Source organism: Bactrocera latifrons, unplaced genomic scaffold (assembly GCF_001853355.1).
Source record: "Bactrocera latifrons isolate USDA-ARS-PBARC rearing strain unplaced genomic scaffold, ASM185335v1 scaffold_7, whole genome shotgun sequence".
Classification (NCBI taxonomy): domain Eukaryota; kingdom Metazoa; phylum Arthropoda; class Insecta; order Diptera; family Tephritidae; genus Bactrocera; species Bactrocera latifrons.
The window spans coordinates 2,050,634-2,062,987 of NW_017537378.1; the positions used below are offsets into that span (position 1 = coordinate 2,050,634).

At 38.8% G+C, this 12,354-nt stretch overlaps 3 protein-coding genes across 5 annotated transcripts in view; 1 reads left to right on the top strand and 2 right to left on the bottom strand.

Annotated features, from left to right (window-relative positions):
• Positions 1-4,445, top strand: part of LOC108975879 (neuropathy target esterase sws) — a 27,128-nt gene extending 22,683 nt beyond the window's left edge. For 2 of the 3 annotated variants that reach the window (XM_018944681.1, XM_018944679.1), the window contains 3 exons: positions 1,529-1,740; positions 2,449-2,805; positions 2,886-4,445. In XM_018944681.1, the coding sequence (XP_018800226.1) occupies positions 1,529-1,740; positions 2,449-2,805; positions 2,886-3,488 (1,172 nt within the window). In that variant the 3' untranslated portion in view covers positions 3,489-4,445. Of the gene's footprint in view, positions 1-774; positions 892-1,528; positions 1,741-2,448; positions 2,806-2,885 lie in introns of all 3 variants that reach the window. The other variant, XM_018944680.1, reaches the window with a different exon arrangement.
• Positions 4,446-4,470: 25 nt separating this feature from the next.
• Positions 4,471-6,096, bottom strand: LOC108975880. The gene is made up of 2 exons (XM_018944682.1): positions 4,870-6,096; positions 4,471-4,801 (listed from the first exon to the last, which is right to left on the bottom strand). The coding sequence occupies exon 1, from the start codon at positions 5,971-5,973 to the stop codon at positions 4,912-4,914; it is 1,062 nt and encodes a 353-aa protein (XP_018800227.1). The 5' UTR covers positions 5,974-6,096; the 3' UTR covers positions 4,471-4,801; positions 4,870-4,911.
• A 1,700-nt stretch (positions 6,097-7,796) lies between these two features.
• On the bottom strand, positions 7,797-8,620 carry LOC108975770 (prothoracicotropic hormone). Its single transcript, XM_018944484.1, has 2 exons — positions 8,410-8,620; positions 7,797-8,069 (listed from the first exon to the last, which is right to left on the bottom strand). Exons 1-2 carry the CDS (start codon positions 8,608-8,610, stop codon positions 7,797-7,799), a joined length of 474 nt encoding a protein of 157 aa, XP_018800029.1. The 5' UTR covers positions 8,611-8,620.
• Between the last annotated feature and the right edge of the window lie 3,734 nt (positions 8,621-12,354).

A 12,354-nucleotide genomic window follows, 5' to 3' on the forward strand; every position in this document is an offset into this window, starting at 1 on the left:
AAAAATAAAATATACAAAAATAAATACGTAAATGAAATATGTATGTGTATAAATGTATAATTAGTTTTTGAAACCACAACTTTTAACTAACAAAACAATTTAAATTTGCTTTAATTGATTTAAAAAAAAAATTTGAAAATACGATTTTTCCCAACAAGTAATGCTAATGGTTAAGTAATAAATTCTTACTGTATCTTGCTTCTATCTAAATGATATCAAAATATGTTTTTTATGTAAATTATATTTAAAAAAATAAATATAATTTTGTTTAAGTATTAAATTTTTTTTTAAATTTTTTCCCTCAAAATATTACCACCTTGTTTGAAAACAACTGATATCCGAAAAAAAATTATGAAATTACATTAAATAAAAATGTTTATATAATTGATTTTTGAGTTTGAAAATATATATTAAAACGAATTATAGCAGAACATAAATTTTTTAACGAAATCTTAAGCGAATATTCACCTCACAACTCAACATCACTTGCCCACCACTGTACTTTCAAAGCATACTACTAGCGCAGCCCGCGTACCACCCACACAACTGCGTGTTATTTCAGGCGTGAAACATTTATTGATGTAAACCTTTTTTTTTTTTTCTTTATATTCCTTTTTCCATATATTTTAATTGCAAACATTTGTTTTGAACAAATCAAAAAATTAAAAACAAAAATGTAAACAAAATGGCATGCCGTGTGTGTGTGCGTAATGTTACCAAACATGCACGAACTTTGGTCACACCCCCACCACAACCGGCCGCCCAACTGTACAGGATGTCTGTGGCGTTATGCCCGCGCAAGCATGTCCATAGCCGGCGTTTTTCCACCATTTTGCGATTATAGAGACGGCCATTTGCTACTCGACGGTTGTTACACCAACAATGTGCCAGGTAATGAACTACAACTAAACCACAAGTTTGTTATTTTAGTTTAGTACTATTGCTACCACAACACTAGCAGTTCGCTCCCCAACCTTACTTTGCCTCCTCTCTTCCCCTCTTCTATCACTTGTGCCCCAGCCAGCGCAAAGCACTCAGCAGTTTTGCAAAATTTGACGTTTATCGTTGTGAATGTGTTGGTTACTTTGAATGGTAGTCATCTATGACCCAGTGTCAACTCGCATTTGTCAGCCTCAAATGTTTTTTTTTATTTATTTTAGTTTTTTGCATGCATTATAATATTTTTTAGTTGTTTTAGTAACTGTAGTTTGACGCAGCTGCTGATTTGTGTGCTCTTTGCTCGCATTGCCTTCATCTATGCGCATACATAGTGAGCTTTGAATGTGTGCGTAGCTTCAATCGGCGTTAGAATTAAATTAAATATCAAAAAAACAAATAATTTCAATGAAAAAGCGTTCCAAATACAATTTCCCCTCTGCATTTTCTCCAGTAATCAGTAAATTGGCTTTGCAATTGGACGCTTTGTTTTCGTATGTATGAATGAGTTTTTGCGTAGTTCAATTTTTGAAATGTTTCTATATAGCCATGTTTGTGTGCAACTTCTAATCATCTTCCATGTGTTTTATAGCCGATGTAATGCACAATTTGGGCGCCGCTCATATAATTGCCATCGATGTGGGTTCTCAGGACGACATGGATTTGACGAATTATGGCGATGACCTGTCCGGCTGGTGGTTGTTGTACAAAAAATGGAACCCCTTCACAACGCCGGTGAAGGTGCCCGACCTGCCTGATATACAGTCCCGCTTGGCATACGTGTCGTGTGTGCGTCAATTAGAGGTGAGTATTATAAACTTGTCTCAAAAAAGTAAAAAAAAAAGTTTCTTTCATTCGTCGTATCTTTAGTTTGTTTGGGTCTAAAAGGGTTAAAACTTGTTTGAATGTTTTTTCCAACAGATGGCCACCCGGTTCAAATACATTTTATTCTTAAAACTATTTAATTTGTTATTTATATTGTTGTGCTGCCTTATCTTGTACATTTTGTTAGTGTTTAAAATTTCCAAACAGCTGGTCACTCCTTTTAAAAATAACGTATCTTCCTTAAACCTGTATATTTTGCATCAATATTTTCAATAATTTTTCATAAAAGTCTTCAGTTTATCTTATAAATTTTTCAAACGAGTGGCAACTCTATTGGTAATATCCCCCAATTAAATCTTGCTTGAACCTGTTTATATTGATGTCAATTTTATATTTTTAATTAATTTAACTGAATTTAAAAATATTATAAGCTGATGGCAATTATTGTCACTTTAAGCGCCCCTTAAATTTTAAAAACCATATTTAAGCGATTTTTACCAAAATTTTTTAAACTTAAATTTTTATGAAAAAACTGCTGGACGATTTTTTCTTAAAACTTACCGGTAGAACACTACACTTTTCCCTTTATTTTGAATCTAACTGTAAAAAAATGCCAAAGTCCAACCTGCCCTTTATGAGCACTATTATATTGAAATTTTGCAAAAACCACACACTCGCTACTTTCAGGAAGTGAAAAACTCCGAATACTGCGAGTACATTCGTCCACCCATCGACAAGTACAAAACGCTCGCTTTCGGCAGTTTCGATGAGATACGCGACGTTGGTTATGTTTTCGGCAAAAACTACTTCGATGCCATGGCCAAAGCCGGACGTTTGGGACGCTTCAATCAGTGGTTCAATAAAGAGCCTTTAAAGAAGGAGAATCCCGGTACCTTAAGCGATTACACATTCATCGATTTGGCGCACATCGTCTGCAAATTACCTGAGACCTACATTAGCAACGAACATTTGCATCAGAGTTATCTGTTTAGCGAAGATGAGGATTATGATGGCTACATTTCCGAACCCTCAACGTACAAGCGGGTAAGTGACACACAGCAACAACAACAACAATATCATTAATATCAAATTCGTTTAATAAAATGCATAATAACTTATTACAGATAAAAATAAAGCGCACAGGCACCTCGCTGTCACTCTCCGAAAACGAAATGGACTCAGATATCGAGGTCGACCTCTCGCTGGCTATACGCCAACATCACGCGCATCGTTCGCGCAGCACACCGCACACGCCCGCCTCCGAGTCACACACCGGCGATCAGGTGGACAGCACTGGCGCCGGCAGCTTGGTGCGCTTCGGCAGTAGCGTTATCTTCAAGGATAACGGCATCGCAGCGGTCGGCTCGCAAATTAGCATACGCAACAGTGGGGGCAGTACTGATTTCATAACACCCTACGATGCGCTCAACATAGACGCTGTAGTCGACGAGCTGCCCTTAGATCCGGTGGTGTCGGTGAAGAAAGAGGAGCTCATAGTCGAATCATCACATGAAGCGACAAAAACGACACCTGTGAAAAGCACAGAAACGCAAGTCAAAGAGGAGGATCTGCGTACGCCCACGCCCAGTAATGTCAATGCAAATGAGCCCGCTTACGACGCAGATGCGATTACAGCAAATGCCGACTATGCCGCCTTGTTGCAGAGCTCCAACGATGCGCCGGCAACACCGACAAATACTTTAACCCACAACTCAGCGGCGACATAATGACCCACGACTGCGTACATATTAGTTCATAAGTAATTATTTAAGGCAAAGAGTGTGTATGTATGTGTCTCATGAGGGAATGCGTTAGAAATACAATAAAAGAAAGCGAGAACGCGTGTAAATTTATATTTTGTAGCCATAAATAAATTTAAAGAAGGGAAAAACCTTGAGGGGTAGAAAAAGTATACACTGTGGATAAACATTACACCGTAGAAGCATACACTGTGAAAAATTATCTAACTTTATTTTATTTTATAAATCACAACTAATTACTTTACTTCTAAGTTGAATTGAATTACTGCGACTTATTTGGATATGCCCTTTAAGAGACACAAGTAAAGTTTACACTTTGTTTTCACGACTAATACTGAAAAAGCATAAATATAACTTTTTAGCAAGACTTGAATACGCTGAATTCACTCATCAAATAAATAATTTATCAAATTGGTGTCTCTTTCTCACACACTTGCCGATTACAACTGATCTAGTATAAGTTATATTAACGAAAGTCTTCGGAAATCCTCTTTAAAAATTTTAAAACTGAAGACTTGAATATGAATATACCTGCTTTAGCAATATCGAATTACTGAATATAATCTTTCTTATTTGAAATCAATGAAGAAATAATCGAATTATTAGACACTCATTCTCCGGTATTAAAAATTTTTTAAAGCAGAAAAATAATAATATTAATAGAAATTTGATCGATATTCCCATTTTACATAGATTTTATAAAAGTAGTTATTCTAGCCCTCTCCTTGTAGAAAAGTAATTTGAAATCCTTTAATTTTATTTGAGTAATCACAAGTAATTACAAAGCTAGTAATGATTAATACACAATACAAGTAATTACTTGAGAACAGCTTTGAAAGATTATTTTTCTAAAATGTCTCCTAATTGTAGTACTTTTTATGCAATGAATTTGACCAGAATAAAAGTAAATGTAAAATCTATGAATTGTTTTAATTTTCCTGTTATTTTATTTACTGCAATGATTTTCAGATTTTTGAATAGTAAACAAAAGTTGACAATATATTTATACAGAGTGACACCAATGTTCAGAAAGCAAAATAAGGCACACTTCTGCTCGCAAGAAAGTCGACCGCTGCCACGGAATATTCCCAGGTTTGTCAAGCAACATTTTTCTGAAGTATTTATAAATGGATTTTGCAGTTGTAACAACAACAACTTTTAACAAATGTTACTATTTAGATCGTAACAATAAAAATATTAGATATCCGCAGAAGGTTGTGATGTCGCTGTAGAGGCAAATTTATCTGCCTGACGAGAGAAACGAAGTGATATCGGAAGCGCTGTGAAATGACAATATATTAATAATCAGATATATGTTTCACTCATCAGGCGTATAAATTTCCCCCGCCTACTCAAGTTGACGATTTGATAGCAACCCGTCTTTTGATACTTAAGGTCTGTAGAAGATATCATGACATTTCGCTCTATTCGAAAGCAACTCTCTATAAAATTCAATATCACTGTTAGAGCAGCTTATTGCGCTACTTTCTTTTTCATCAAGTGCCAGCGCTGCCATTTTTTCATCTATATTTTCATCCAATTCAGATTTCATCACATTTTCGCCAACTTCTTGCTGTTGCTCAGCTCCGTCAACCTCCGGCACATTCTCATCCGTCACAACTTCACCATCCTCCGAGTCTACTGCCATCGCAATATTCGCATTGATCGCACAGGTTTCGTTGGTGCAAGGTTCATCGATATTTTGCTGTTCAATCACTTCTTCCAAACAAGCATATTCATCAAAGTCTTCTGGTTTCTCGTAAAGTGTCATTTGCCTGCCTATAATTTGCAAATACTCGATGTCTGGGAAAAATGGTAGCACACGTCGGATATCTTTGACCTTGGCGGCAATATTTTCCTGTACTGCTCTCGAGGTTACCCAACCGGATCGGCGCACACAGCAATTCTCGCCGATGAGTTCACATTTAACACCCGCTGGCAAGCCAGAAACTTCAAAATATCTCTGTTTAGCAGGTTGTGTGGAAATCAGCTCCATTGTGCAACAGCCATCTGGAGAACATTCCGTGAAGGCAGCCTTTTTCTGATGAACTCGCGGGTTTATGCTCTCCGCATGCGCCAACAGGCGCTGTGTCATCGATTTGTCGCGTCCATCCACAGTGCCGCTGCGATTGAAGAGCAGCTCGCAATATGCTTTACCGGTGCGTTGCACGAGTCTATCGGCTATGTTGTTGCGCAATTGTAGTTCGCGTTGCCATGTCTGCAGGCGACGATCACTCCTGGCTGCCAAATTTGCATCAAAACAGCACAGGCAATCAATACTGTCTCCCCCTGCAGCCAATGTGACACATCGTGGTCTCTTGTGGCGACAACTTCTGGTCCTCTTCGGTTTATTCAGCACCTTTCTAAGAAACGCGAGGTTTGACGGTATTGCCCCGCAGCGACAACATGGTCGTAGTAGTTCACTGCATCTAGGACAAGGTCCACCATTCATTATGCGAAATTTTTTTTTTTTTACTTTTAATTTACATTGGCGCTTATGGTGGGTTTGGAGTTTGAATCAACGGAAATTTTGTAGCAAAATGAGAAAACAAATCAATTCTAATTTATGTTTTGTCTGACGTTACGGAGAATTGACTTATATTATATTTTATTAAAAATCAGTTGAAGTCAGTTGCAGAAGTCACAATAGACTTCATCTATTGCTGGCTGCAGAAAACAATGCGAACTATAGAGCTAAATATAAAGGTATAATCTTCTAAAAGAGAGTACAGCTCCTGGCCTACTCCAGGTGTCCACCACCGCGCATTTACCTCCATACCGGAGAATATCATGCTCACGTGGAAAGTTCTCTGAACGCCATTTACTTGGGAGCGGGCAGAAACGATGCCTTTACATACAGCTGAAACCGCTCACAACTTTCGGAATTAGACCAAGTATCGTCTGGGTAACCAAAAGACATCCGTTTGAATCCTCAGGGTAGTGAGCTGAGCTTGGGACCCGTCACATAAAAAACGCTCCAATGAAAAGGAAACAACGACCTCGGATGAGAGACTTCCCTTTTGTTGACGACAAAACGCATTAAGGAATACGATTTAAGGGCATGCATTTAATGTCCGATTTCTTAATTGGGAAGACCGCTTCGCAGCTGGTTGATGTCCTCGTAAAAAGGACAGACGAGTAGGTCGGGGTGACATTTATTACAGTGGCCATACAATAGAGCGCAAATTCGGTGTGGGATTCGCTGAGACTGATCGACTTCGCCGGGATCTGAAATATAATTATATAGTACAAAATTCCTACATAGGGAAATTCATCAAGCTACCTGTCCGTCTCCGGTTCGATAAACTACCAAGCAGAATGATGATGTTGGGATGACGATAGATGGGCATCCGTTCCGAGGTCCTAAAATCAACTCGGACCACTATCTTGTTGCAGCCAAGATACGCACCCGCCTCTGTGCCGCAAAAAACACTCGCCTACAAACACAAGGAAGGTTCGACGTCGAGAAGCTGCAATCACAACAGACAGCAGAACAATTTTCTTCTAGACTTGCACTCCTGCTCTCTGAGAGCACTTATCAGAAACTGCGTATGGATCAAGTATTAGACGACATTACGTACAGCTTCAAACGAAACCTTTGGTTGAGGAGTGCCGTGTGGCATCGGAGAGAAAAGAGACTGCCTATCTCCCAACCTTACAATCGACCACAATCCGTGCAGAATGGGATAGATACCGAGAGTTGAAGAAAGAAACGAAACGCACTTGCAGACTAAAAGGAAAGGAACTGCGTGAGTACGAAGAGCTGGGCAAGCTGGCCGATAGGCAAAAGATGCGGCGACATACATTCATGACAGTTATCTTGCCTTTTTATGAATGTTAATATACCTGCATAGTAGCTGAGGGCGTTTCACAATGGGCCTCCTGAGGACCGGACCAGGCAGTATAACTGCAGTATCTAGTTTTGAACATATTGTAGATTACACATTAGATCGCTAGTTGAATCTTGAAGTTTTCGTTTTATTCCTTTTTTCTTTCTTATTTTCTCTTTTTTTAAAGAAAAATTCGTGATGTAAAATTTGTTTGTGTTTATTAACACATTTGCATTTTCAATTTTGGTTACATATGTATGTATTGTATTTATCACATTATTCAACGTCAAAACTATGTTCGGTGTAAATAAATATTAACCCCAAATATTATATATATTAATTAAATCAATAGGTTAAAATGTAAACGATCAGTTCAATACCATAGATAGATAGTATCATCATTCAACCCGCGAAATATCTTCAATCTCAATTAACGGTAACAACATCAGTATGAACAAAAACAACCAGCCGCCACAGTGACTGTCTTGAATTTCCACTCTTGTCGCAATTCATCGGGTAACCAAGCCAACGCCGGATCGTTTTGTGTCGGTTCCAATAAGGAGCGTGGTGTGAGTACTTTGACTTTGTACTCCAATGGCTTGCAGTAGGAACCGCGCCAACATTTCTGCGGATATTGATTAGGTGATTGGCTATTTTGACAAACTGCATTCATGAGATAGCGTGGATAGTGCTGTTGACCCAAGTCCAAGAGATCGATCTGAAAGAGGTTGTAATAGTAATGACTCTAGGTTGAGTGCCAGTTCAGTAAGCAAAGATAAAGTCAATCTATATGGCTAATCGTAATAGCTTATAGAAAAATATTCTAAAAAAAATCTTTCTGAACCCCTTCAATCCGGATTCGATTCGAATGGATGAAAAATAAAAGGTTAAGGTAAAAGATTATATAAGATAGTCTGGACGGACGTGGTATAATTTTCTTTCTAATATTGTAATAAACTGGCCTATTGCATTCATTTTCAATTTCTCTAGTCCAAAAGCCGAAAAAGTTCCCCTTTTGATATTCTATTTTTGCAGCGAACTTCTGACATCAACCTTACCTTAACTTTACAATCACAGCCAATTACCGGAGCAGTACCGGCCCTCTTAGCGTCTATTTTGCTCGTATCAATCAGCAAATCTTGGTAAAACTCTGCAAAGTGAGAAACAGGCAAAGCGTGAGGAAACTTGCTACCAGTTAAAGAGGACTTGTCTTTGCTGAGCGTATGCTCATTGCTCCGTCCATCAGGCGGTGTCTGCATCTGGTTTTGATCTAAGATTTCTATTGATAAATCGTCTTTGTGTGACTCGGATCTAAAATGCAACAAACAACGTTCTCAAGTGAAAGACCATCTGGGCTCATCTGCTTTTAATCAGCAGCTTCACTTTTAAATATTTTCTTATTGTACCTCTTGCATTCAAAGCCTTTGCTCAGCAGCAAATCGGAATCTACATTATCTTTCGATTTCGTCCAACCTTCAAAGGAGCTCAAGCCTCCGTAAGCTGCGTAAAGATGTTGCAGCAGATCCTTTCTACCAACATCACCGCGTCTCTGTACACCTTTAGTGCTATCATTGTCGCGTAACTCCGAAAATATTGTGTCCTCAACCGGGTTCTGAAACTCATCGATTGAGGTCTTTGGTATCGCGGGCGTCACTTCGGAACCAATGAAGTCGAGAACTGGCTTGAGTAGAAAATTATCTAAACGATGGCCAACAATATTACCAAGACACAGCGATAACAATAATAACGCGATCTGTTAAATATGTAAAGAGATTTAATTATTACGCTTGGCACCGCTTTGACGTGTCGCAAACAAGAACTAACCATTTTTGGTAGAAATTTTGTTTTAAAGCACTAATTTGGTAAGCAATTTAGAAACGCTGAGAATCAAGCTCCGCGCAGGTCATGATGTACACCACACGACTGGAACGAAAGGATAACTGTGACTGCGCGATGTCGAGAGAGCGCTTTTATTGGCGAGATTCGTTGGGTCGTAGACAATGGAGCAGGTGTCAAAAGTCGTCAAACGGTCAGCTATTGTCTTCATATGAACACAATTCATGCGCATAAGATTACCAACGTACTGGGCACAGCGCGGTTGCTATAGCCTTCAGCGTTTCTTGTGTTGACTTTGGTCACATCATTCATTCAGAAAACTGACCGAGCTCATACGCACGCACATAGCTGTGGAGAGGGGGTATCAAAGTGTTTCTATTGACAGCTAACGTGTGTGTTGTGTATTGTCTTATTGACACATTTTTTCATACTAACCTGACCAGTATACATATTATTATCGGCAAGGAAACAAAAAAACGTCCGGGTGGCCATATCTGAGTAGGGTGGCTTCAAAATTTTGGGATGCCGGCCTTAGTTAGGTACTTGCAGCTGTTTACAAGAAAGGCGGTGTGAGCCGGGGCATTGTCGTGGTGCTACTTCCAATCGGCTGCGATGTCTTTGTCGGCCCGAATTGAGCCTTCGTTTGAGTCTCTTGAGGATTGAATCACAGTTTTTGATAAATTTAACATCTGGGCTTTTAAACGAATACTTAGTATTTTGCGCACACGCGACACATTGTCGATGTTTGTCGAAGTCGCAGGTCTCCCAGCACAGTCTTCTTCAGCGACCTCTTTCCGGCCCTCCAGAAAGAAGAAAATCAGTCCGATTACTTTCCGGACAATCCCTGTAGCTCATTTGAGCAGATCTCTCTGCAGTTTGTACTGGGATTAAGTACATACTATATACTTAAAAGTACTTTTTTCTGCTCTTCTCTTTCTCCTAATTTCCCTAATTTCTTTCACGTATTAACGTATATAAATATATATTTCTTTGTGGAGTACATGTTTACCGTTGTCTAAGACAATATCATAGCAAATCTATTGTTTCCAATTTAGCACCTCATCCCTCTCATTTACATCGAATATATTTTTAGTATTTGTATATACATACATTTGCTTATGCATGAAAACTTCCATTGGCAACCTCTTATGCATTGAAGTTGCTAATCAAATAGTAAGAAAAGATTCTGATAAAATTAAAGTAAAGAATTTTGGTTGAGCCTCTTAAGACTGTCACTGTGTGTACGTTAAGGCAGACAGTTACGGCCTCAAAATTCGAACAATTTTCGTAAAAGACTCGTGAGTTACGAGTATAACACACTTTGGAGCTGTAACGCGTCGAACRAAAAATGTTTTTCTAGTAATTTTTATTTTTTTTAAGTAGGCGCAAGCATCATAAACGAGGTGAGGAACAAACCTAACCTACTCCAAACTCCAGACTCTCCTATGGAACCACCTGATTGAATATTAGTTCGTGGTAGTCATAAAGCATTTAACACTCCCCTTTGGCATGGACTGATGCACGCCAAATCTGCTCTATTTGTCTCAGTTTTGTTATGACTGAGGCTGCCGCTTCATTGGCAGCTTTGCAGTTCTCTGTGGACTGACACATGGGTGTCGCCAAATTTTCCATTGTACCTAAAAATGGAGGACAATAAAAGAATACATACTCAGAGACTCTGAACGTGTCGGACCATTCGAACTAATGTCGTGCTGGAATCTGTAGTTAGCTGCGAAAGTATCCATATCCACTTATTACTTGACTTAGATGTGATTCTTTGCCTGTGATATGCTTTAATGCCTAGCGCCTGGATTCGTATTGAAGCCGCAAACAATACAATCGATCTCATTACCTTTGCGAGTAAAACTTATTTGCCACCATTCTTGATGTTTATGATTTTATTCGATTTAGCTACAGTGTACTCCAAGTGATTCTTCAATTTGAGCCCAGATAGTACTTTCCTCCACTTTTCTAGTACTTACGGCATTGAAGGCGTCATGGAAGGCATTCTCCGGAAGAGCTTTGAGAGCCGAGCCGACAGTCTGAGTTCAAAACTTTCAGCACACGAGTTACATTCGAAGTCGCAGGTCCCCCAGCACGGTCTACATCAGTGATCTCTTCCCGGCCCTCCAAAAAGGCTTGGTATCACCGAAACACACCACTTCTTACTAAAGCAACATCTGGGGACATTTGTCCAATTATTTTCCGGACAAACCTTGTATGAACAAGATTTCTGTATTTTTCTTTGCCAGTTCTAAACTCATTGAGGAGAACCATTGTCGCAGACCGTCTATGCACTTATTTCATTTGCTGCGGAGATTATATAGGTGTTTAGCCACTGCTACCATTGAAGGAGGAGCAGATAAATCTTGATTTTGGTCAGTGAGTTTGAATGGAAGATAATGTTACAGTAGTTTGATTTGAACTATTTGTTCGGACATTGTAACAATAATACATACATATATGCCGAATGCCTTGAAAATAAATTGTCAAATGAAGAAATTTTGATTTGCTAAGAGAGAGCATTATAGTAGATCTATTCTTTATGGGGGTTAGAAATTTCACGGTATTTAAGGATATACACTACGTCGATTGACTAAACTGTTAGAATATTAAATGTTTTTTAAGATTAGTAAGCATTCATATTATCAAGCTATATTGATTTCCGCATATTTTGTTCCGTAACCTAACTCATAGTACAAGGAAATATTAGAAGGGATTCGATATTTGAGGTTCAGCATAATTTGCCACATAAGAACCGCGCCGTTAGTGCTGCTTTCTCCAGGTTGGACAAAGAAACGAAAGAAACGGGTATGGTAGTGAACAAGGACAATATGAAATATCTCCCGTCATCAAATAAATAGTCGTCGCATTCGCTACTTGGCTCTCACGCCACCATTGATAGTCATAATTTCGAAGTCGTAGATAATTTCGTTAGCAGACTCAGCATCGAAATTCAACGCAGAATCACTCTTGCCAACAGGTACTACTTCGAATTGAGTAGACGATTGAGAAGTGAAGTCCTCTCTCGACGAACAAAGTCCAAATTTTACATATCATTCGTCCTCTATAAGGTACAGAGGCATGTACGATGACAACATCTGATGAGTTGGCATTACGAGTTTTTCAGAGAAATTTTCTGCTGAAAATTTATACGACGACATAAA